The following is a 24,190-nucleotide window of genomic DNA, read 5'->3' on the forward strand; positions in this document are numbered from 1 at the left end:
GACAGGGAAATAATATATACCTTTCTCTGTTCTTCACAGCAGTGTCCGGCAACGGAGGTAAGTAACTTCTTGAAATGATAAATTTTTAGAATAGATATGTCCAGTGAAATGAGTTGAGTAATAGTTATTTACGATACAAGTGCGCAGGGAGTGTTTTAAATCGACACGAGTTGCGAATTACCTATTCGCACGTGTATCGTACGTTTTACAGTACATATGGCAATTTAAACTTGACATATGCACGAAAAGTGCTCTTTACGCACTAGTACGAGAAAGTAGCACCATATGTACTGTAAAATTATTTAGGGTAGGATTGCGTAAAAAGCGTACGCTTAGCTTTTATTTCAAAGGAGATAAATAAAAGCTAAAAGTTTTTCACCATCCATTTATTGCTTTTCGAGTGCAAAACCTCAAACTGTAAAATATTTATATGCAAACATTTTGTACTAAGTGTACCACTTCACATGACTACATCATAACTAACGAATTTATATTTGAGAAAAAGAATACATGTTCAATTGAAATAAACACTAACTATTATGTAGGTATACATATACTTTCACATCTGAATAAATTAAATCACATGTTCTAAATATATTAAACTATACCATACCGTAGAAATTTTGCCTCAGATTTTTATTGTATTAAAACTCCAGGTAACTTTTATAACTGCACTCTCAAAATAGTAACTACATTATTCCTATACAATGATCATATATTATTCTTCTTTCTACATAAAAGCTATAGTTTAGACGATGCCAGTTGTTTCAAAGTTCAAACAAAGTTATGGAGTCAAAAATTGTGTTCCAAGCATTTCCCTCTATACCTTCTTGTTGCTTGTCTGATTTTACTGATTGTGTAGCAACAGTTGATGACTGGCATCACCTAAATTAACTTCTAATCACGATCCATGCATGAAACCTTGTAATGACTTAATTTGGCCTTGAATAACTTACTTTAAAGGTAATAATTTAGTATAAAATTTCAATCGAAAGTAACTTTTATGTTTTACATAATAATTTATATATGGAATGTTTTAAACCCATTTCACAATTAAAGACAGCCCCAGAAACTAAAAAGAATAAATAAGAGCAACTACCGTAAGAGAAATTCACAAGTTAAATAAGAATTAGTACTATTTTACAAGTTTACTTATTTACAACACTGCTTTGTGCTAAGTTTCTTATTCTGGCCATGCTTTCGAATCAGAAGGAACGCATATATTCAAAAAAGACGAAAAATAGTTCTTGATTTTGTATCTTCCAGTAACCCTCAATCTAGAAGTTAAAATCAAATGAGTCATGACTATCGATTTATTCAGAAATACGGACTACCTAAGTACCTAGTTCAAAAGACAATCATCGCATCATCATAAAGCAGGGAATGTGATTCACAGATGAATCAAAATATTATAGCTACTGGTTAAATGTTTGAAACAATTTGTATAAAAAATCTACTTTTGGCTTTAGTGTAAGATATTATTGCACTCCAAACATGTTTTATTCAACTTGCCCATACTTAAGCTTTTTCACGGGAGAGTGTTCTCTTAATAAATTAATACTGGGCTCCATTCAGCTACTTAATTATTAATTATAAATATTATTTTTTCCTATATGTATAAGATACAAAATGTCTTTTATTGTTACCTCTATACTTTAACTGCTCAAATTAAACTAAATTATGTTAGTTATTTAACTTACAACAATGTTATAGAAATAATAGAAACGAAAAACAGAGTTGCACAGATATGCGCATAAATTGATTAAACACCGAAATAAAATATAACAAATTAAAATATATTACTTGTTATAGTTATTATATAGGGTAAGTATAAATGTGCCATTTTCAACCAAAAGGTTACTTATTGTCGCTTGTCAGTAAGGCGCTATTTCCATATAGCTTCAATTAGAAATCAACCTTATCGACAAGCGACAATGAGGTACCTTTTGGTTGAAAACGTCACAAGTTTTGAAATGCAAATAATGATCTCTAAACTATAGTTCTATAGTTTAAGAGACCAAATGTAAAATTCACAGTTTCGGCGGAAGTCCGCACGGCGGTTTGTCAGTTATTTTACGAGCGAAATTTTTTTTTCAGAGAAAACGGACAAATTTTCGTATGACTACTTTGTAGTTAAAAAACATGTAAATAAATAACGTTTCAACCAATATAACTGTATTTAAAACAACTTAGAGATGTCAAATTTGGAAAATTAGGAACAGCACCAAATAAATACATTTGGATATATCACTATAAATATTTTTGGTTAATATTTTAAATTAATCCGGTACACCCACTGGTACTTTGTTAAACGACCAAAAACTGGCTAAAATTAGAAAAATCTAATTTCAAGCACCGACATCTACAATCAAATTGTGCTATAACACGCAAAACCCATAAGCATAAAACAGTTGCAACGTTGCGAAATCTTAAAAATGTACACATCAGCATTGTGACAAGTACCTACCTATCTATTATCTGATTCTAGCATATCATCTGTTATTGTCTCGTGACTCTCCTGTCTTTTCAAGGTGGAAGACTATCTACAAATTTTCTGACGAATCACTATAACTATTATTATGACTATAACAGTTTTCAGCCAGATATTAAAATGTTCACATACGTATCAGTATCATTTACTTCAAGTAAAAGGACTTCATGTTAGGTTCTAATTGGCCTTAAAGGTTATCGACACATGGCTTCAGGCCAAAACTAGTAAAGCTGTTTATGCAGATACAAAACTAGACAATATGCTAGAAAAAATGTTAATTAAGATGTCTAAATTTAATGAGCATTCTATAAAAGGGGAAAGCGTAAAACCACTTCATAAAATTTGCAACAGGACCACGAGTTGAGAACAGTTCAGTTAAAATTCTGTAAATTTAAAACAGGACTTGCTATTTTGCTAACAAGGGCTAGAATAGAATATTCTGAAATCTACGTCCTACATCATATTCTTTTCCAAGCTTATCATTATGTCACTTAGAAAACTATACCCATGATTTTATTATTTTACCTCTCAATACTTGACTATTATAGCTAATTTGAGTTATGAAAGTTAAACAGTTACTCAGCTAGTTAATGGTTAGTGAACACTTATTTTAACTTAGAGTAAGGCAAGATATTACCGGTCGGGCCACTAGCTGGTAATATGTGACTTAATTGAGCTTGGCCACTGAAAATCGAGTAGTAACGAATAGAAATAAGTAACGCTCATAAGTATTAACCTTTTGGACGCCATTGACGGATATATACGCACCGCAGGTCCAACGCAAAAGACCCATTAATCGGACCACAGAGCAACATAGACCTTCATGCATATGGATAAAGTTCAATTTTAGTTTTGACACTTCAGTGACGTGGCGTCTGGGTGACAGCTTTTGTGTTTGACAGGGCGTCGAAAAGGTTAAATGTAATGAAACAGGTACACAACACAAACAAAAACATGTGTAAACAAGTAGACAAAATAATAATACAACTTTGAGCGAAATGGTAAAATTGTGAGATATAAGAATTTTTCCAATTCGTTACGGTACTACTTTAAGCGACCAAACTCAAGCAAGAAAAGGTCTCAACACAACCAAAATGATCATTTATGTCACGATGTTGTAAGAATTATGGATAGTTCTAAGATGCAAGAATTTCATAACTGGATATAAGAAAAAATTATAGTTATTTTTACGACATTGAGTATCTGTTTCTTTTTAAGTCAACTACAGTAATACCCCGCTTTACGCGAGGGATACGTTCCACAAAAAATCGCGTTAAGTGAAATTCGCGTATACCGGGTTCACGGCGAATCCCCTACTGTTCATTTTTTCAAAAAGAATGGTCAGATAAAGCGGGGATTTTTTTAATTATACTCTGGCGAACCCACTTTGTGAGTAGAAAAAGGCGCAAAATTCAATTTTTTCTATGGGAGGTCTCATCGCGCCTATATTTTTTAAATTTGCCGTCTTTTCCACTGACAGAAATGGCTTGCCAAATTATACATAAGCAATCCGCGTAATGCGAGGTGTGCGAAATTTGAAATTCGCGTTAAAGCAAAACCGCGCATAACGGGGTCGCGTAAAGCGGGGTATTACTGTAGAAGATATAGTTGAGGAAATCTATACCTAGTATACCTACTGACAGGATCGTTAAGATTCTGATAATGCATAATATATTACCGTAAGGTCGGGTTACTTTGGCCCTGGAGGGTAACTGGCCATTGGGATTATTTCAGTGCAAGTTATTTATTGCAATTTTTTGGTGTTGGGTTTTATACTAACTAAATAGCTGTTCATTCACGTTTTTATATTTTTTATTAGACCCTTCTTCATGCGCTAGTTATGTGGGCCAAAGTTACCCTCTGTTGGGTCAATTTAACCCGACCTTACGGTATATTATTTTACCGTAAAGGAAAATGTTTATAATAGCATGCGTTATCGACCACTAGTAATCACAGTTAAATAAAACTTTTGACACCATGCACATTATGTCTCTATTCTCTTACTTAAATCCCACCTCACATTAAAAGTATCTTATACTAGTGAAACTTATGGTTGTTGACTATGTATTCATAAGACATTGCCTCTATTTTACAGGACATGTGGACTTATAATAAAGCTAGTACAAAACTACAAGAAACATGCTCTCTCTAACAGTATGTTAACAATATATGTGAGATAAGGATGGCGTGTGTCTTGTAGTATTACGTACGCTGACTTAATAAAATAACTATTTAACTTTCATCGCAGTTTATTGGGTACTACCGCCGCCGACGTTTCTCCGACGTTCGACGGCGCGCTGAAAAAAAAAACACAATAGAATGTTAATAATTCAAATCTGAAATCGTCAGGTGACAACCACACTCACTAATTGTAAAAAAATAATTAAGCACGGTTCACTATGGGTCTTAACTTGTTACACAGCCGCCGAACAGCTACTTGTGCTGAGCCGAACGGAGCAGAGTTGCAGTAATTAATGAGTTTTGGTTGTCACCTGACGAAATGTAAATGCAATTGAAATAATTAAGACTAAAAAAAAATACAAAATAATAGTAGCATTTCCACTGACGCTTTCGAAATGTACCTAAACAAAGAATGTTTTTTTTAAATGAGTTTGTTTCAATATTCAAATAATTGGTTGTATCTGTATATAATAGCGAAAGATAAACAAGTTCATCCATTTTTAAATCCAAACAAAATAGATATTGTTTGGATTTAAAAATGGATGAACTTGTTTATCTTTCGCTATTGATACAAATAACATAATTTTCAAATTAAATTGGGCTATTTACCAAAACCAGCCAGATAAATTATCTGGTTTCCGACCTCTTGAATAATAATAACCACCACAACCACCCAGCGTTCTCTGCTATCGTGGGAGGGGCCTAAGCCTCTCCAAGAAATTACTTTAATCTGTTTCTAATACCACCACCACTTCGGATTAAGATTCTTCCAGAAACTACCAGGGATAAACTGTTAACCTCATTGCAAATGCAAGGACCACCAATGTTCAGTTAGTGTTAGCGGGTCTATGGAACTTTTCGCGCGAGTTCGGATTTATACCTACGAATCGCGTACCCTTCACGGTACCAAGCCAGTTGGTTGCCACACGCGCTAACGCACGCACGTCACCGCGCGCTCGAATACGCCAGAGATCATACGAAAGAAATGTCTTCGCAACGAAAAAATAGGTCAGCTTGTAGTGTGAGTGGATGCAGGAATACCAAAACAAATAATAAATTATCGTTTTCTACTCTTCCGACAAATGAGGAAAAGTAAGTAGACATTCTCAATATCGGTACTTACCTACTGTTATTATTTTTACGATAGTTAGAAGCTACGTAGGTACTATTAAATTGTTTTAAAGATGTAGGTAATGTTTTTTATGACAAATTTATAGTTAGATATCTACCTAAGATCCTAAGTATTTGAAAGAAACGTCGCGTCGGCAACCCTAGCATTGAAGGCTGCTCCATTTTATTTTTGTATAGGTATCAAAGCGGTAGGAATTTGCGTTTTCTTTGAGAGATAAGTATCTGTTTGTAAGAACTATTATATAATCTGTGGTGTTAGTACTGACCGGTGTGTGGGGTCGCCTCGGGCGGCGCGCGCCCCTATTCCCTCTTCTTCCCTTTCTTCTTCCCGTTCCGCTTGTTATAATTCTGCGCCAGAGCATTCACTATCGACACCACGAAGTACAGCACCATCGCCAGCACGAACTTCTCTAGCAAACTAGAGAGTACTGAGCCGGAGTTCTCGGGCAGTGCGGACTCGTTTTTGTGTAGTCTGGCTTTCTGGTTGCGGAGGAATTGGAGGAGGGGCGCTTCGAGCTTGGGCCCTATGTAGGGGATCCGCTCCACCCAGGTTAGGACTTGCCTGTAGAAAAAGGGTATTATTAAATTAAGTAACCTCCCCTAACCGTTTTAAAAACATTATTATACGCGATTAAAGTTTCGTTTTAGTATAAAATTAGGAGATCTCCCCTACAAAAAAAAAAGATTGAAATAGTTTGTTAATTTTTTAATAGATAGCAGATTGGCTTTGTAAGTACAGAAATAATAAAGATATTCATATTATACCAGATTTATTGCGTTATTATTAGTTTTTAGCAAACTTACCCAACAAGCGTCTCATTGAAGGACACAATAACGAACATCTTCTGTATGTGCATCTTAATGACCGCCTTGCCCAACACTGTAGCCCCGAAGAAAGTCCAGAATGGTACGAGGAAGTGCCCGCAGGTGAGGCCGGCGAGGTCGAACAGTGGGTTGGGTATCGACGCGCACGCTAGGATGCCAATGAAACCGATCTGCTCGACCAACTTTTGTACTGTTTTCTTTGCTCTGAAATAAAGAAGCGTTGATCGTGAATCAGTAAAGTGGTTATTAACTTTATAAAAGGTTAATGCATTTCTTTTTGGTAAGAACATTATATACAAGTACCTTACCTAATGGTTGGATATTTAACTAAAGCTTTAATTTGCCTAGCCGGTTTTAATATCATTTCCAAAAACATTTTTAATCCAGTAACTTTGTCGCCTTTTGTAAGGGGGTTCGTTTGCGTCAAATCCGGTAGTTCTGATATTTTGCAGACTTGTTCATGATGTTGGCTCAATGAATAATCCAAGTTTGTGACTTCGAGCGCCTAACGCAACTTTGTCAAAAATAAAAAACAAAACACCGCGAAAATTTCGACTTCTTTTTAGATTAGGGTATTTTCCAAAATATTGCTTGCAAGCTGGCCTAACAACTCGGCTATCCTGACAGTAACCTCGTCCTCACCTGCTCATAGCGGATTCGTCATCTATATTGAGCTCCGCCACACTGCCGCCAGACAGTCGAGCTGCTCTCGCCATGAAGTACGGCGGCAGTTCTCCCAGCGCCGTACCGATACCCCACATCATGGACTCGACGCGCACTTTTGCCATGATGTTCCATATGGACACGGTGTTGTTGGGATCGATTTCTGCTGGGCAGATAATACTGGAAAGAAAATACACAATGTTTTTAAAAAGTTGATCACTAGAGTGGAGTTCGAATTAGTAGGCTTAAGGATTGGTACACTTGATACAGACAGACGAATCCCTGATGAAACTTGTACGGACTTGTAATAAGAAATACGTTTTGCCTTATGCCTAAGCAATTCTAATATAATTATGTTTCAACTGGTATACAGCTTTTAGTAGCTTCGAGCGCATTACTGTCGCTAATAAGATTTTTTAAATTAGGTGTCCTCAACTGAAATAGATGTCATATAGGTACTAAAGAAAAAGTGAGTCAGCCCTCCGGTGGCCAAGGCCGAAATTGAACCTGCGTCTCCAGCTTACGCGACTAACTTCTTAGGTGCCCTCGCTCAGAAAAGCTCCATGTAAGGCCTCGGGTACAGCAAGAACGTGTGGAGGCGGTACCGAGGCCTAAGCGAGACCGGAGATGCAAACACTCAAGGTCCAAGCCAGCCCCAAGTTGATATTACTAGCACGTAGGTATAACTCACTCGTTAGGGTAGGGCGGCTCGGGGAAGTTGAGGCCGCCGCACTCGTATGCGGCGAGAGTGACCCTTGCGATGTGAGGCCCCAGGTATAGGAGGAATGTGTGGAGGCCGGTCCCGAGACCTACAGAACTGCACACGCCCAGGATCACCCACCAGCCCCACCACGCGAGTGTTGATATGACTAACTGCAATTTTAATAAATACGGATGTTATTATGTCTTAATATTAAACCGCCATGATGAGGTTAAAGATTTACCAGCTAGATCTCTTAGCAACCACCTCCAGTTGCAAACACCCAAGTTGAAGTTTTTAAAAACATACATCTTTGTTACCTACATAAGTCATAATGCCTTTTGTGTAGTTTTAAATAGTCAGTCACGTTCACTATTATGCAAACCGGTTATCTATTGCTTAACTAAATATGGGTAGGAATAGGTATAACTAGTAGACATAACTTGGTCAATCACTATCAAAATGCAAATACATATTAGATTGTCTATCTAAATACTTGGGCAAATGCGGCCGACAAAATTTATAGTATTGATGGCTCGGAGTCTGTATGACCGTGTATCACAGGAGGTATATTTATATACATACTCACATGTACATATGGCTGATGAGGCCCGTTTATGTGGTAGGACACCGTCGTTCCGGTGATAATCAATACTGCTAATAAGGCCAGGAGTTTGTAAGCGAATAATCTGAAATAGACAATAAATAAAGTCAAAATTTAATCCAACATTTACACGAATATCAACGTCAAAGTATTTTTAACGTCGAATCGAATTCGATTTGAATGTTACGCATGTGTTTTCCACCGACCTAGATAAGACAGCGCATACAGTTTTGAGTGTACCTTCAGTCATTCCGATAAGGTTTAAAAAAAAAAAAAAAAAAATGAAAAAAGTTTATTGTGCAAATTTGAGTATACAATAAATCACGACCCTGTGTCCTGAGCTAGGAAACCCTGTGTTACAGGACCCAGTTTCGTTATACTAGTTTCTTAATCTAGGTATATATTGGTACAAATTGTACAGAGAGTTACTTTGAAACTTACAGATAGCTGTGCATACTTTAACATATATGTGTGTGTATATACGCGTGTGAGCGAGTGTTTGTTTGTATGTATGTGTATTTGTATGTATGTGTATTTGTGTGTGTGTGTGTGTGTGTGTGTGTGCGTGCGTGTGTGTGTTATTATGGCTAATTAGTTAGCTACATAAAACAGTCTTGGTTAAATGTTTATTTCTTTTGTTTTCGTTTACCTCTGGAGTCCGGCGGAGGAGAGCGCGAAAAGCTCTTTGAAGAAGTATTCTAGTGTGGTGACAGGTCGCCGCCATAACACCAGATTGCTGTCTGAATCCATGTTCTCCTTGCTCCTCATTCTGTAAATCCAACAAATGTTTTTGTTAGGCTATGTAGGCACAATGACAGCAACATCAATCTATTCTTTTAATTCGTTATTTATTTTATTTTCATTCGTTGATTACCGTGGCTCTTCAGCGTGTGGGTTTTGTTCAGCGTTAGAACTTTAGATTTCGACAGATACCTGTTGGGATCATACTAAGATTTTAAATTCGACAGGTGACAGCTAAAGGCGCTGTAAAGTTATACTTAAGTAAACTCCTGGTAACTATGGTACATCTATTAGGGCGTAAATTGTACAATTTACAAACGTGTACGTTGTTAGAGAAATACCTAATCTCTTTAGGGTGGGGGTTGTGCAGCCCGTTGCGCGCGCGCTGCTCCGTGTCGGCCTGCGCCGCCGCCAGCTTGTAATACCCGAGACGGGCTAGCTGCAAAACAAATCGCAATTTATTTCTTAGGCCTGCCGATGTGTTTCACTCCTAATGCTGGAGTACTGTCCATAAAGGTTTATTTCTTGAGCATATTAGTAAGTTTCATTCCTAATCATGGACAAATTTTAGATATTATGTATCTGTTGGGAATGGATATTTTCAGAAGTATCATGGTACAGATTTGTTAGATTTAGATATCGGTACCGTAGGCTGTAAGTCAAAAGTATAATGCAATGTCAATATATATATATTAAAATTGGGAGAAGACCCAACTGGCTAAAAGGATTAATTGTATTATATATACCTAGTCTGGATTGTGGATTACATAATTATATCGCCAACAATAAAAAAGGAAACAGTAACGGAAGGTTTTAATTATCCATTTTATTGGCTCATTTCATAATTACGATATACTACTAGGTATTAACCGACTTTTTAAGTAATAATAGAGGACGTTAGTTAATAACTCATCCTTCTATTTTAGACCTAAATAGTGAGTTGAAATCTTTAAGAATTAAAGGGGCCCACTGACTATCAGTCCGCCGGACGATGTCGGCATGTCAGTTGTTCGGAACTGTCAAATTTTTGTTCTAACTGACAGGCCAATATCGTCCGGCGGACTGATAGTCAGTGGGACCCTTTAAACAACTTAAATGAAACAATCAAAGAGATATAAAATAAAACTTACTATATAGTAAGATTTAGTAAGCATGTGCTTATAACACTAAATGTAAATAATAAAAGTGCACATGCAAGAGTCACACAATGTTGTGCAAAATCCACACATCACAAACATATTCAGGAGTAGCTCTAGCATCTAATATTAAATCATCCATTAGATTACAATTTCAATGTTCTATCTTTAATCAAGTACCACGAAAACCAAACATTGGTGTCATATAACAAACATTATGTGTGTTCATATAAACAATATAACTTAATATTAAACCTACTCTGGTAGTGGGTTTCCGTCACTATGTGCAAAAGGGTTCATTTTGTCAATTGTTAATAAGGGCAACTACTCGGATTACAACACTTAGTACCTAGTAATTTTTTTGGGTTAAAATACTTCAAATAATCCCACCAACTCCCTTTGGCGGGAAGGTAACTAATGGGATTCTTTTTCTCAGTTGCGACTACTGGGAGTAGGTGAGAATAAAAAACCGGCCTAGTGCGAGTCGGACTCGCCCACCGAGGGTTCCGTACTTTTTAGTATTTGTTGTTATAGCGGCAACCGAAATACATCATCTGTGAAAATTTCCACTGTCTAGCTATCACGGTCAATGAGATACAGCGGAGTCTTAGTAATAGGGTCCCGTTTTTACCCTTTGGGTACGGAACCCTAAAAACAGTTGTTAACCAAAACAACATGGTGGTAACAAATATGGGCTAGTCCCAGCTTATTTACGCTATTAGGAACGCGGCTTTGACAACTGATAAATAAACCCTTTAGCTCTGCATCAAATCAATTAAGATATGATTCTACGGACATCCGTAAGCAGCAACTGCATTTCAACATTTCTTACACAACTTTCCTTAACCTTTACGACGCCGTGTCAAACACAAAAGCAGTCATCCAGACGCCACGTCACCGAAGTGTCAAAACCGAAGTTGAACTTTATGCATATGCACGTAGGTCTATGTTGCTCTGTGGTCTATGACCGATTAATCGGTCTTTGGTGTTGAACCTACGGTGCGTATATATCGGTCATCGGCGTCCAAAAGGTTAAGGGCGTCCGCTATCTGAACGGTTAACGAAAAATAGTATGAGCAACGCTAACTGGCGATGGCGCGGACGCGTGCATGCGTCAGCTTTTACCTACAATTGCACCCGCGTTGCAGCTAGCGGACTCCCTTATAGTTGAATAACATGTACTTAACCTTCAGTTAATCGTGGAATCACACCTTACTGTTATTAACTACCTATACCAGCGGTCGGCAACAGGCGGCCCGCCAGCCTCCCTGGTTATTTTGTATGTAATATTGACAAACGAAAATGTCTGATGAAGTCACAAAATCAAATATTAACAGTGCGGCCCACTTCAACTTCGTTAACTATTACTATGTGGCCCTTGGCTACTAAAAGGTTGCCGACCGCTGATCTATACAATCAGACTAAACTTGTCTACGGTTTACCTAATATACTAAAAGCAAGCGTTTATAGAAACAAATTAGCAAATTATAGGCTATTTTGGTCAACTATAGGGTACGCATTACCTTCATATTATCTTCTACTGGGTTTAATGATGAGAAAATAAATTGTAAGTGCGAAAATTAAAAATACAACAATATTTAATTACGTACAAATTCGTCTGCAGTAGTTTAAGCACTTCCATAACTCAGAAAATAAACATATGAAACTTGCAAGGTTCTCATGAAATTTCATCTCAATCCGCACGCACACACACACGATAAGTAACTGAATGAAAAAACTTACACAAACAAATGCGGAACGAATGTGGCACGTGAACTTTGAAAATTGAATATTTTATACGATGGTACTTAACCAATTATTTTGATGTCGAGTTACACTGTTTTAAAATTAGCCGCGAAGTTCAGACGTTCGCAGACATCGAGTGACATCACGAAACTAAAAATTTCACTTTCGAAAACTACTTTCGCGCTCAATACTTTTTACTATCGTTTGGGGCCGAGGAACCTTTATTATTTTGAACTCTATACCCTTAGTAATGGAATTCAATTTGCTACTTTTTTTTTATTCAAATGCATTTTGAATGTTAACATTTGTTATGAGCGGCGTGAAGTGATTATAAACGCATCACGATTGTACGTGAATAGGCCATTCTAAAAATATTGATAACATAGGTTATCGTGTGCTTAAACGAGATTTCATCGCAAAATCTTATCGCATGTATCGATCATATTATATGTAAGAATAACTAATTTTTATTACAGTTCAATGTACACATTAGAACAGAGTTTCCATATAATTCTATTATAATTATGTTAATATAATTAATTTTTACTACAATTCAATATACACATTAGAACAACTCAAATACCTCTACGCGTTCCCGAGATAAAGGGTCTTGACCTTGACAGACAGACGGAAGGAACGTACGGAATAGGTCAAAAATAGGCCAAATATGATTTCAAGACGACCCCTTATTAAAAAAAAATCCTCCTAATAACCAATAATAATAGTAATCCTTATAAAATAAAATATATTAGGATCCGTCTAACTAAGTTAACGCTGCACGGTAAATTGTGGTAGTACCGGGAATATGATGTTTATAAACACACTAACAAAGGGTGACAGTGTGGAACCAAACTATATTGTCTTCCATAAGTCGGTACAGTATTCACTTGGTCTGACTCCTCTTATTATGCTAGATCGGCTAGATGAAATAAAACGGCAAGAGAAAGGCATGACGCAACTGTGTAAGTGTGTAGCGATTACCGGCGGGCGTCATTAGAATTCCGCCGGAGACTAGAAACCTAAGCTCTCATTAATAATGCAACGCAGGCGACAAGAGGGATGAATTATTAGCCTTTCATGTTTTGAAGTGGGTGATGAATTGATGACCTCTAGCACAGTATAAGGAAGGTGTCTCTTTAAACCAGAGGGTCTACCGTGCACTTGTAAATTCGTACGTAAGTGTGACAGGGAGACAACACGTCGAACGTGGTTCGCGATAGGCCCGCAGTAGTCCAACTTCGAACATTTTATAATAGGGAATATTACGCGACACTGCGTAGGGGGCGCCACTACCACAATCTGAGGGTCTATCGCGAAACCAGAAAATCGAAATTTCGTTATCTAATAACATCTCTGTCACTCTTTGCATATTCGAGCGATAAAGAGGCAGATAACGAAATTTCGGATTCGCGTTTCCCGGTCGGTCCTCTGTAAACAAACCGTCTTGATGCATTAATGGCATATTTTATTTCTGAAAACTTGTCAAAAACCTGTTAAAGGTTATATGTAAATGTATAATATATAAGTTACTCTATGGTTTACTGAAGGGGCTAGTGCTGCACTCTGGTGGCAGAACATTGCAGTAATACCTCCTATTATTCTCGTTAACTGCCTGTAGCCTTACCACGACTGCCTTTAGCAGTGTCAAACTGAGATATTCGCTAACGTCTGCGTAACTAACTTTCTATACATCTCGCTCGCACTAATATGTGACTACGAGCGTGATGCATAGAAAGTAAGTTACGCACACGGAGATTTCTAGACTAGTATTTTTTATACTATTTTGGTGTTTGACGATCCTTTTGTGAAATTCTTATTATTAAGTTTGACATATCTATAGGTATAATAATTCAATGTTTCCACGAAAATAATAACTGCATCAATAAATTGCTCTGATATTAAGATCAAGGTAATATTTGTAAAACTTGATAATTTAAAAGTGCTTCTTGCTAGGCCTATTTGAATAAAGAATATTTTGACTTTGACTTTGACACGCTAGCATATATATATATGTCATTAATGTATTAAATTAAACTTAGTTTCTAATCTGAAGTACCTAATGTACCTAATCTTACCTTATAATAAGTATAAGCTTAAGATTTAAGATAATTTAATTTAAGATAATTTTGGTAAACCTTGTAATTAATGGAAGAGCGGAGCCTTCTGGCACTTCTTTCTTTCTTTTTACTTAAAAGAAGGTTCTTGTTTTGATCCTAGTTAAAACCTGTTGTGTACCCAATAAATCATTTTTCATTTTCATTTTCATTTTCATACGACGAATATATCTTAGACGAATGATAGGTAACAATCTCTTGAATCCCACTCGAGTTTTTGGACTTTTATGACAAAAATTTATGGTTAAGGCGCCTCTATTAGATCTAGTTTCTATTTAAACTGAAGATAGATGTCGCATACGAATTAAAAAGTGATCACAAGACCTCCAGTGCCCAGGGCTGGGTTTCTTCTTACATATAATTTATATATTGTTTTTACTTAAAATAACACTAATATTTTTAGGGTTCCGTACCCAAAGGGTAAAACCGGGACCCTATTACTAAGACTCCGCTGTCCGTCTGTCTGTCCGTCCGTCTGCCTGTCACCAGGCTGTATAGTCTCATGAACCGTGATAGCTAGACAGTTGAAATTTTCACAGATGATGCATTTCGGTTGCCGCTATAACAACAAATACTAAAAAGTACGGAACCCTCGCAAGGGCGAGTCTGACTCGCACTTGTCCGTTGTTTTTTAGGGTTCCGTACCCAAAGGGTAAAAACGAGACCCTATTACTAAGACTCCGCTGTCCGTCTGTCCGTCCGTCTGTCTGTCTGTCACCAGGCTGTATCTCATGAACCGTGATAGCTAGACAGTTGAAATTTTCACAGATGTTGTATTTCTGTTGCCGCTATAACAACAAATACTAAAAACAGAATAATATAAATATTTAAATGGGGCTCCCATACAACAAACGTGATTTTTTTTTGCTGTTTTTTTCCGTAATGGTACGGAACCCTTCGTGCGCGAGTCCGACTCGCACTTGGCCGGTTTTTAATTATTTGGATTGTTTCCTACTTATATTTACCACCTTGTGTCCTACCAATATTGTCACAACCGTGACTAATCGTACACGAATGATATTAATTTAAAATTGAGCAGTCACGAGTGTCACGACCGAAATAAAGTCACTAACTTTACTTTTCCATTACCCTGAATAGCTAATGTAAAGTTTTATTTAGCTTATATTTAAATATTAACAAGACATCTCTGTACATACAAATGATAATACCCCTTTTTAGGGTTCCGTACCCAAAGGGTAAAAACGGGACCCTATTACTAAGACTCCGCTGTCCGTCCGTCTGTCTCTCTGTCTGTCCGTCAGTCACCAGGCTGTATCTCATGAACCGTGATAGCTAGACAATTGATATTTCCAATGATGTATTTCTGTTGCCGCTATAACAACAAATACTAAAAAAAAGAATAAAATTAATATTTAAGTGGGGCTCCCATACAACAAACGTAATGGTACGGAACCCTTCGTGCGCGAGTCCGGCTCGCACTTGGCAGGTTTTTTAGGAACTTTCCTTTGTTTCAACTATACAGAGCGTATCTAGAAGAGATATTACGATATTTACAATAGACTGTTATTAGCCTCTATCTGTAATTAATTGTTTATTTATACTGTTCTCTCTTTTAATATACATACCTATGCAATTATTAAAGTGAGTTGATAAGTATTTGTATAATGCAGGTAATAATAGTAATGGATGTTGACGGTCGATCGATAGATCTAACTTGGCTAGACGCTACCTTTGTTCTAAATATGTTTCATGCTTTAATAAAATTAAAACAAGCACACTGACACAAATATTAATTAAGAATAATTAAAGTAATGAAAGCACATGTAGTAACATTGTATTAATTATTTGAGATTATTGGCATATATCCAACTCAGCCACCCGCATAAATCCAGTCACTATGTCAATTGTTTGTTAAATTTACAAATATACACTTCTCACACATGCAAAGTTAAACCCTAACACTTCATACACACGATCCATTTCCATCAAATATCAGATTTTAAAACTAAAACGTACGAAGTAGAATAAGACAGTGCTAATTCTAACTTTACGACTTGAAAAATAAAGTCAGAGATGATTTGTCATTCATAATCTTTTGTTTTAAAGAGCAATATAATAAATTGGAGCGTTTAAAGTTATATAGAGTCTTAAGACCTTGACATTACAGTCGATATTAATATAGCAAGCGCTTGAGTTTACGGAAATAAATGAGGTGGCGTGATCGTCGCGTGCGCGCAGGTCCACTGACCTGAATCGATTTGATGGACGTTAATAAGAGTTTCCTATATATCCTATGCGAATTATGAATTCATATTATGACTCCGAATACATAATCTCTGTAAACAGTACTCTACATCTTTTTTTAGCCAGTTCGCAGAAGTCTGTCTATACGTAATAGATAAATCGGAATATATTGAAACTTCATCGAAAGTCTCGTCTGTCAAGTTAATTCACATTTTTCACAGTCATGTTTGGTGGAGATCAATCATATTTGGTAGAACCAATCGTCTTCAAGCTACAGTTCAATCATTATCACATCAACCAAAAAGAGCCCCTTGCTGAAGAAATAGGCATTTCACAACGTCCGATTGTGAGCTGCCTTCAGTGTTGGCCGAACGTTAATTGCAATTAACCATTAACCAGTACAAATTGAACCGTAAACCGTAACGGACGGTTACAGTTTACGGATCAATTTGTACTGGTTAATGGTTAATTGCAATTCATATGACTCAACAACAATGCGTTGTATTCCTTCGATCAGACCAACTTACAAATACCATAAACATGGCATGGCCACTATGTATAGGAATAATATGTGTACAAATTTTCAGCTCAATGGAACACTAAGAAAATATATCGAATTGGTCAAGTTGATAAAAACAGCGGTGTTTTCTGCTATTTGAATAGTTATTATGAAAACAATAGATCATGAGAGATGTGTATGTTATTCATACCGTGGACGTTGTATCCATTAAAGTTTAACGACTGATTCATAATTAGACACATTTTACAAGATTTACAACTCTTTAGCCAATTCAATGCTTTCATTCTACATCACAATTTAAAATAGTGGAAACCCGTACAATTGAGTATTAGTTTCTAATTTTATTTTAAATGGCGAAATCCATACCGATCATATAAATGCGAAATTAATTCTGTCTGCATGTACGTTCCCTCTTCACGCTTAAACCACTGAACCAATTTAGACTAAATTTGATATGGATATAGTTAGAGGTCTCGGGAAGGACATAGGATAGTTTTTATCAATAATCATAATCCCTCGCAGACGAAGTCGCGGTATGAAGCTAGTGCGACATAATTATAGCAACTGATACTGATACCTAAGCATTATATTTTCACGTTAGATACGTGTCCACGTTAAATCGTTAGAGAACAGTCTAGTCCCTGAGGCCTGATAACTCACCACCCAAGCGCCTAAACCATTTATTGCTAACTACTATGTGCAAAGTTGTAGCACGGTAAGTAATTAGGTATATATTATAAATGAGACTGTTCTACACACAATGGATGCAATAAATGCAAAATATAACAAAAAACCGGCCAAGTGCGAGTCGGACTCGCGCACCGAGGGTTCCGCACTTTTTTAGTATTTGTTGTTATAGCGGCAACAGAAATAAATCATCTGTGAAAATGTCAACTGTCTAGCTATCACGGTTCGTAAAATACAGCCTGGTGACAGACAGACGGACAGCGGAGTCTTAGTAATAGGGTCCCGTTTTTACCCTTTGGGTACGGAACCCTAAAAATACTCATAAAGAGAGTTATATTTAGCAAGATAAACAAACTAAATATTAGCAGAACCGCACTACGTGCCAAAATAATTGTATGACTTACAGAAGTTTCGAAAAGTTTTCTAAGTACATGTGACTTTTCAGGCAAAGGACACAGTCAAAATCGAAATTAGCTAAGCGGACGATGTGTTCAAAATGATCTCAACACAGCTTCATTGCCTATAGAATTGCCTTTGTGTTTTAGAACATCTCACCCGCTTAAGCTTCTGATGACGATACCTAATTGTTGTCCGGGTTGACCCCTTTTTTAATAACAATATAGGAGGCAAACGAGCAGACGAATCGCCTGATGGTAAGCGATTACCGTCGCCCTTGAACACCCGCAACACCAGACGAGTTGCATGTGCGTTGCCGGCATTTAAGATGGGAGTACGCTCTTTTCTTGAAGGTGTGAAGGTCGTATCGGTCCGGAAATACCGCGACAGTTCATTCCACGTTTCCTCCTATTACTTGTTCGTAATAACTAGTTATCTTAATAAAGAAATTATATATTATTATATCACTTTGCTTTATGAGGAATCGATTTAATTACGCTGAGTCTTACGTAAGCGAACAACTCGCGAACGCGAAGCGGCGCGGCCCGTTGGGCCCACGGCGTTCGCGTTCGCAACGAGATCACCCACGTAGGACACTTCTATAGGTTATCAAAGGATTGATTCACCCCGCGCCGCATCGCTTTGCTTCGCGTTCGCGTGTTGTTCGCCTACGTAGTACGCTGCGTTATGATATCGGACGCAAGTGACTTTTCAAGTTGACAAGGCGAAAAAATTAACATCAATTTTCATTTAATGTCTAGTGCTCGAACGGGTCTAAGTAACAGTAATAAGCCAAATGCTCGGCGTGCCAAGAATGTCGTGCTGACAGCTGTACCAGATACAAAAGTAATTCTTGTTAAAGCGAGGTACAGTCAGCAGTGTTGGCCGAAACGTTAATGCAATTAACCAATAACCAGTACAAATTGAACCGTAAACTGTAACCGTCCATTACGGTTTACGGTTCAATTTGTACTGGTTAATTGCAATTAACGTTCGGCCAACGGTGACAGTCAGTATCAAATATATAGTGACGTTCAAAGTGGCCAAAGATATCGGAACACATCCTTATGTCTATGGTAACAAAGGTGTGTTACGATATATAGTTTGTCAAAGGACTGTCTGATTTCAAACATAGACAGAGAGACTCATACTATCTTTGTCTTACACTAGTACTAGCACCCAAAAGAAAAGTATGGGTATTTTTTTTTGTTCTTATTTACTGCCAATTTGGTTTGATCAACTATAATAGACAATTTTGGTCAGTCGTCTATTATTGCATTTGTTGCTGACTGTACTAGATAATAATGTGTACATCTATGTACATAAATTGTGAAAGCTGTAACAGTTATTAGGGAGGTATGTACGTACCTACGTATGTGTTATATTTGTAATAATTTTAGCATAGAATACACATAAGGGTAATGAAAACGGTTCACTACGTATGAAATTTCTATACAAATTAATCTATTTTCATTGTTCTTGAGTGTAATCCTAACATTCCTAACCTTAGGGGTTACGGTTAGGCGAAACGGTCCAATATCTGCCTAATTTATTCTTCTCTACTCGATACGGGAAAATGAACAAATTAAAATTATTAATACCAAAATAGCCTGCCTGCACAGGGCCTGCGCTCGAAATCCAATCCAATTCAATTAAATATCGAAAATTGCGACGCGCTCGCATTTTGGGCTTGACGCCTTGACGGACTAGACGATAACGTGGCATGCGGTGTTAGGCACTTGTATTTTCCTTATACATAAGAACATGAGATTTAAGATCCGTTAGAACCATCTAGTTCAAGCCATTGAAGGTAATTAAGTACTAGAAGTATTCTGTTCGTCTGCGTAGAGTTAATAATTTGGATAGCTTAATTTTTATCCAATCTGCTTTTTATCGATTTCCCATACAAATTTCCACCCCCTTAAAGGATTTCTGGTACAAAGACTACCCTATGTCCATCCCCGGGACTCAAAATATCTCTATATACCAAATTTCAACTAAATCGGTTCAGCGGTTTAATCATGAAGAGGTAACAGACATACAGACTCACTTTTATAATATTAGTATAGATTTTATATAGCCTCCATCTGCGAAACCCTAAAAATTAAATTGAAAAAAGCCTACGAATTGTCTACGAAATTTAAAGACTACTTACTTAATAAATACACATAAAGAATGTTTGTTTAAAATTTCTAGATCATGCCTTCAACAATTTAGCCTATGTGTTGTTCGTCAGTCAGTAATTAATATAGAAGGTGTTTGATGATCAAAACATTGTTGAAGTGTACTGATTTTGTAGATTAAAAATATTAGCCTCAATAAATAATTAAGATAAAAATAAAATTTTTGCATGTCTACTTCAAATTTAGGAATATGATAATGCGAAATTAAGATTATCAATTATGATACTTATGAGTCATGAGACATAATATGTGAAGTGTGTGCTTTTGTGAATAAAATAATTATATTGTAAAAAAAACTTTTCCTTACTATGTAAATTATATTGATACGTAAATTATGATTAATTATTATTAATGGCTAATAAGCAATATAGTTACGTATAAATTAATGTAACTCATAGTATGCTATAAATAATATATGTGTAAGTGTAAGACCAGACTTAAGAAGGTGCGTCATAAAACAGACCTGACCTGACCCTTATAAATGAACTGTCATTTAAATAAACAAAATTGGGACAGAAATTTTTACCAGGAAATCTTGAAAGTGATGCAGTGCAATAAACAACAAAATTTGTAACTACTGCAAACAACTAAATCTATTATCTATAAAAAATCTCATGGCATTTATATTTTCATAAACAATTACTCATATTTTCAAACTGACAAAATTAAATATCTATAAAAATGTGCATTCCAATGGAGACTAACAGTATACTAATAACTGTGTATACACTTAATTAGTTATTGTAAAAATATTAGAAACAAAAATCTCAGTGATTCACAAAATATTTGATCTACAAAAAAACATATGAAGCACAACAGCACGGCCGGCGAATTAAAACATAAATAAGCACAACCACAAATGCAAACTGCTTTATACCAGCTCGTTTTTGTTGCCCGTAGCCCGTTGTCCGCGTTTCCTGCATTCAGCTCGCAGTTGTTCTTTGCTCATTGCAGCCAACACTTCTGGGTTCAAGTTCTGACGAGCTCTTCCATTTTCGGATACGGAATTTGGACGCAAAACAGCCTCAGATAGCCGAGCGTTAGTTTGATTACGTGCTCGTCTCGTTGTAACCATTGTAACTTAGTTGGAATCTGTCCGTAATTCCCCAAATATTTTTGTTGTAGTCTGTATGTGTGTATAACTAAGCACAGTTCAGATCTTCATGTTTTTATAAATATATCTTAAAATGTGATGTCCTCTCTGCCTTCCAGGTTAATGTTTGATAAAAATAAATATTTTATGAGATATTGTAGGTACATAATATACAGTAAGAAATACATTAAAGTATATGGTGACAAGAATATATTTATCTACACACGACGGGAAGCATATATGTTGGATACTTGCAATATAACGGTAAAAAATAGATATGTAAGGGTTACTTGATAAATGAGTAAGATTTAATAGTAAATAATATGATGAAATTAATTTTCATACCGTAATGCATGTCGCAAAACCGTGTAGTTATATGGCTAAAAATAATTCGAAAATGTAAATTTATGCAATTCATTTGAAATGTTTGAGTGATATTGATTAATTTCAATGGTTATTTTGAGACCAAACAAAAATGTCGCATGAAAAGGGGATTTACATACGGTTAGCATTTTCAAATAATAAAAGCAAAATTCAGCCCCTAAACAAATAAGCTTAATTAAAAAATATTGGGAACAGTCAGCAGAAAATATTATGCACCGTCTAACCTAACATTACATCTACATAGACAATCGAAGTACTTACATTAAACAATTTTCGAGGGCCACAACTATTAAGATGTAACTTAGAATATTATTGCACTACTTTTATGTTAATGTGAAGAAATTGAAATTTTCAATTTGATTACACTCATACCCCTTCAGAAAATGGAATACTGAAGACTGAAGCAACTGAAGGCAAAGAGACTGAAGGGAGGGGAAGAAAATCTAATGAAGAATGTTGCCTTTGTATAAAATTACATTACCTTATTATCTCATGAAGGAATAATAATCAATAAACATGTGACTTTTACGTAGTTATGAAAGGCTTCATTTATAACATCACATATTAGAATAGTTTTTGGTTGGTTTTGATGGTTTTTTTGTATCATATAATTTTATTTTGATGTGATTTTCTATGTTTAAATCTCCAAGAATTTTCCCCAAAATAGGGTATGACTTTAAACATGGCACCTGGAATTTAAAACTGACGTGTGATAAAGATTGTCATTGTGGTCATTGCCACGAAAGAAAATAAAAAATGTCTTAAACAAGGCAAATCAAAATACAGAAAAATGTGAAATTATTACTTACCTACGAGAAAAACAGGAATTGAAGTTGATTGTGTTCCATTTAAACTGAGATTTATAGTTTGTCAAAGGACTGTCTCATTTCAAACATAGACAGAGAGGATCATACTATCTTTGTCTTACACTAGTACTAGCATCCAAAAGAAAAGGATGAGTATAGTTTTTTTTTTTGTTCTTATTTACTGACTATTTGGTTTGACCAACTATAAATGATGACGACGTTTCACTTTGGTAACACCAATGTCAGAATAAAAAAAAAAGACTGATTTGATTTGATTTTGATTTGATAGCTCTACAAACAAACCATCAAAGAGTATTGTAATATATAGGCAAACCATAGAGTAACTTATATATAACAAACTTCATGTTAGCGATGGGACGAGTCCACTTTTTTCCAATTCGAATGATTCGAATTGATTCGTCTGCTGATTCGAATTGAAACTCGAGTTGATTCGACTCGACGAAAATGTTTGGTTGGCGGCCGTAGGATCGAAGGATCGTGATTCGCGACACGGCAACCGGGTCCAACGTGCACGGATAAGGCCCGCAAACTCGAGTTGTAACGGCGAGTCAAGTGGTACACAGAGATATCAGATTAAGTAAAAGGGACATCGCCAGACCTAACAAGGTCAAGGACATAGTCTAAGAAACGATAACTAATTTTTACGTACCTTCACCTCTTAATTGATTCAATCTAAGACGTATGTTATGTGTAGTAAGTATGTTAGATAATGTGTGGACTGAGAAATTGTAGCTCCATGTGGTTAATATATAGATAAAGATCCTTATATGTGTCTCAAAAAGTATACATATATAATATGTGTGCAATTGTGATCCGCAGAGAAAAGTTTACAGGTCATTTTTGTTCATTTTGATGAATTTTTCATTATTTTTCTCCGTAATAAGAAACTAATCAAAATAGAAACGATAAAAAGGAAATTCCCCATTTTGGGCCGTATTTTATTTCGTTTTTAAAATGTTTCTTGTTATTGATGCATTTCTTATTACTAGAAAATATTTTTTTGTTTATGCCATAGTAAAGAAAGTGTCCAAACAAACAAAATCTTTTCACCAATGTAAACCATTGCAGTGATATTTAAATGTTTTTTTTTTCGATGTAATCATTTATTTGCTTAAAAACGTATAATAATGCATAACGGATGAGATGAGAGAATCGCCTTACTCGGACTCTCCGACTATAGTCAAGTATTTTCAAAATTCGTGTACCTATCCTATCGCCATCACTATCACTCCCATTAGTAGGAGCGAGAGCGACGGGGCGACGGCGACAGATAGTACGCTACTAATTCACTAAAAATTTCTCTCGTCTGTGAGCATAGCCAGTGTTGTTTGACACCTCTTTTCATAATATGTATATGATCAGAGGAGTCACTTAACGCTGGCCAGTTGTAAGTGTAAGGCAAGTAGGTAAGTTTTCATTTGTGAATTGGTTCGATCCGATTCGCATCTAGCCCGGCTCGGCGAGTTGGCGTTGGCGATTCGAACGGCATCGCCGACTCACCGGATCGGTTAACAAATGTTCGTTGTTCGCGCGTGGAAATCGCTACGTCGAGTTGATCGAATT

General features: G+C 36.3%; 1 protein-coding gene across 2 annotated transcripts; it reads right to left on the reverse strand.

Moving 5' to 3' along the window:
• Positions 1 to 365: 365 nt before the first annotated feature.
• Positions 366 to 22,198, reverse strand: LOC134750132 (vacuole membrane protein 1). 2 transcript variants are annotated; one of them, XM_063685247.1, is made up of 10 exons: positions 22,062 to 22,198; positions 21,201 to 21,415; positions 9,678 to 9,775; positions 9,245 to 9,364; positions 8,581 to 8,680; positions 7,983 to 8,164; positions 7,271 to 7,471; positions 6,608 to 6,832; positions 6,070 to 6,365; positions 366 to 4,788 (listed from the first exon to the last, which is right to left on the reverse strand). In XM_063685247.1, exons 2-9 carry the CDS (start codon positions 21,396 to 21,398, stop codon positions 6,104 to 6,106), a joined length of 1,386 nt encoding a protein of 461 aa, XP_063541317.1. In that variant the 5' UTR covers positions 21,399 to 21,415; positions 22,062 to 22,198; the 3' UTR covers positions 366 to 4,788; positions 6,070 to 6,103. The 2 variants fall into 2 exon arrangements, with proteins under 2 accessions (XP_063541317.1, XP_063541316.1); XM_063685246.1 differs by having other exon boundaries at positions 21,201 to 21,528.
• Positions 22,199 to 24,190: the final 1,992 nt, after the last annotated feature.

Source organism: Cydia strobilella, chromosome 19 (assembly GCF_947568885.1).
Source record: "Cydia strobilella chromosome 19, ilCydStro3.1, whole genome shotgun sequence".
NCBI classification, from domain to species: Eukaryota; Metazoa; Arthropoda; class Insecta; order Lepidoptera; family Tortricidae; genus Cydia; species Cydia strobilella.

Coding starts and splice junctions, on each gene's coding strand:
- LOC134750132 (XM_063685247.1), bottom strand. CDS start 21,398: ATGGTTACAACGAGACGAGCACGTAATCAAACTAACGCTCGGCTATCT. Junction 7,472..7,982: donor GAGCCGCCCTACCCTAACGA/GTGAGTTATACC, acceptor TTTTCTTTCCAG/TATTATCTGCCCAGCAGAAA. Junction 6,366..6,607: donor TTCAATGAGACGCTTGTTGG/GTAAGTTTGCTA, acceptor CTTTTTCTACAG/GCAAGTCCTAACCTGGGTGG.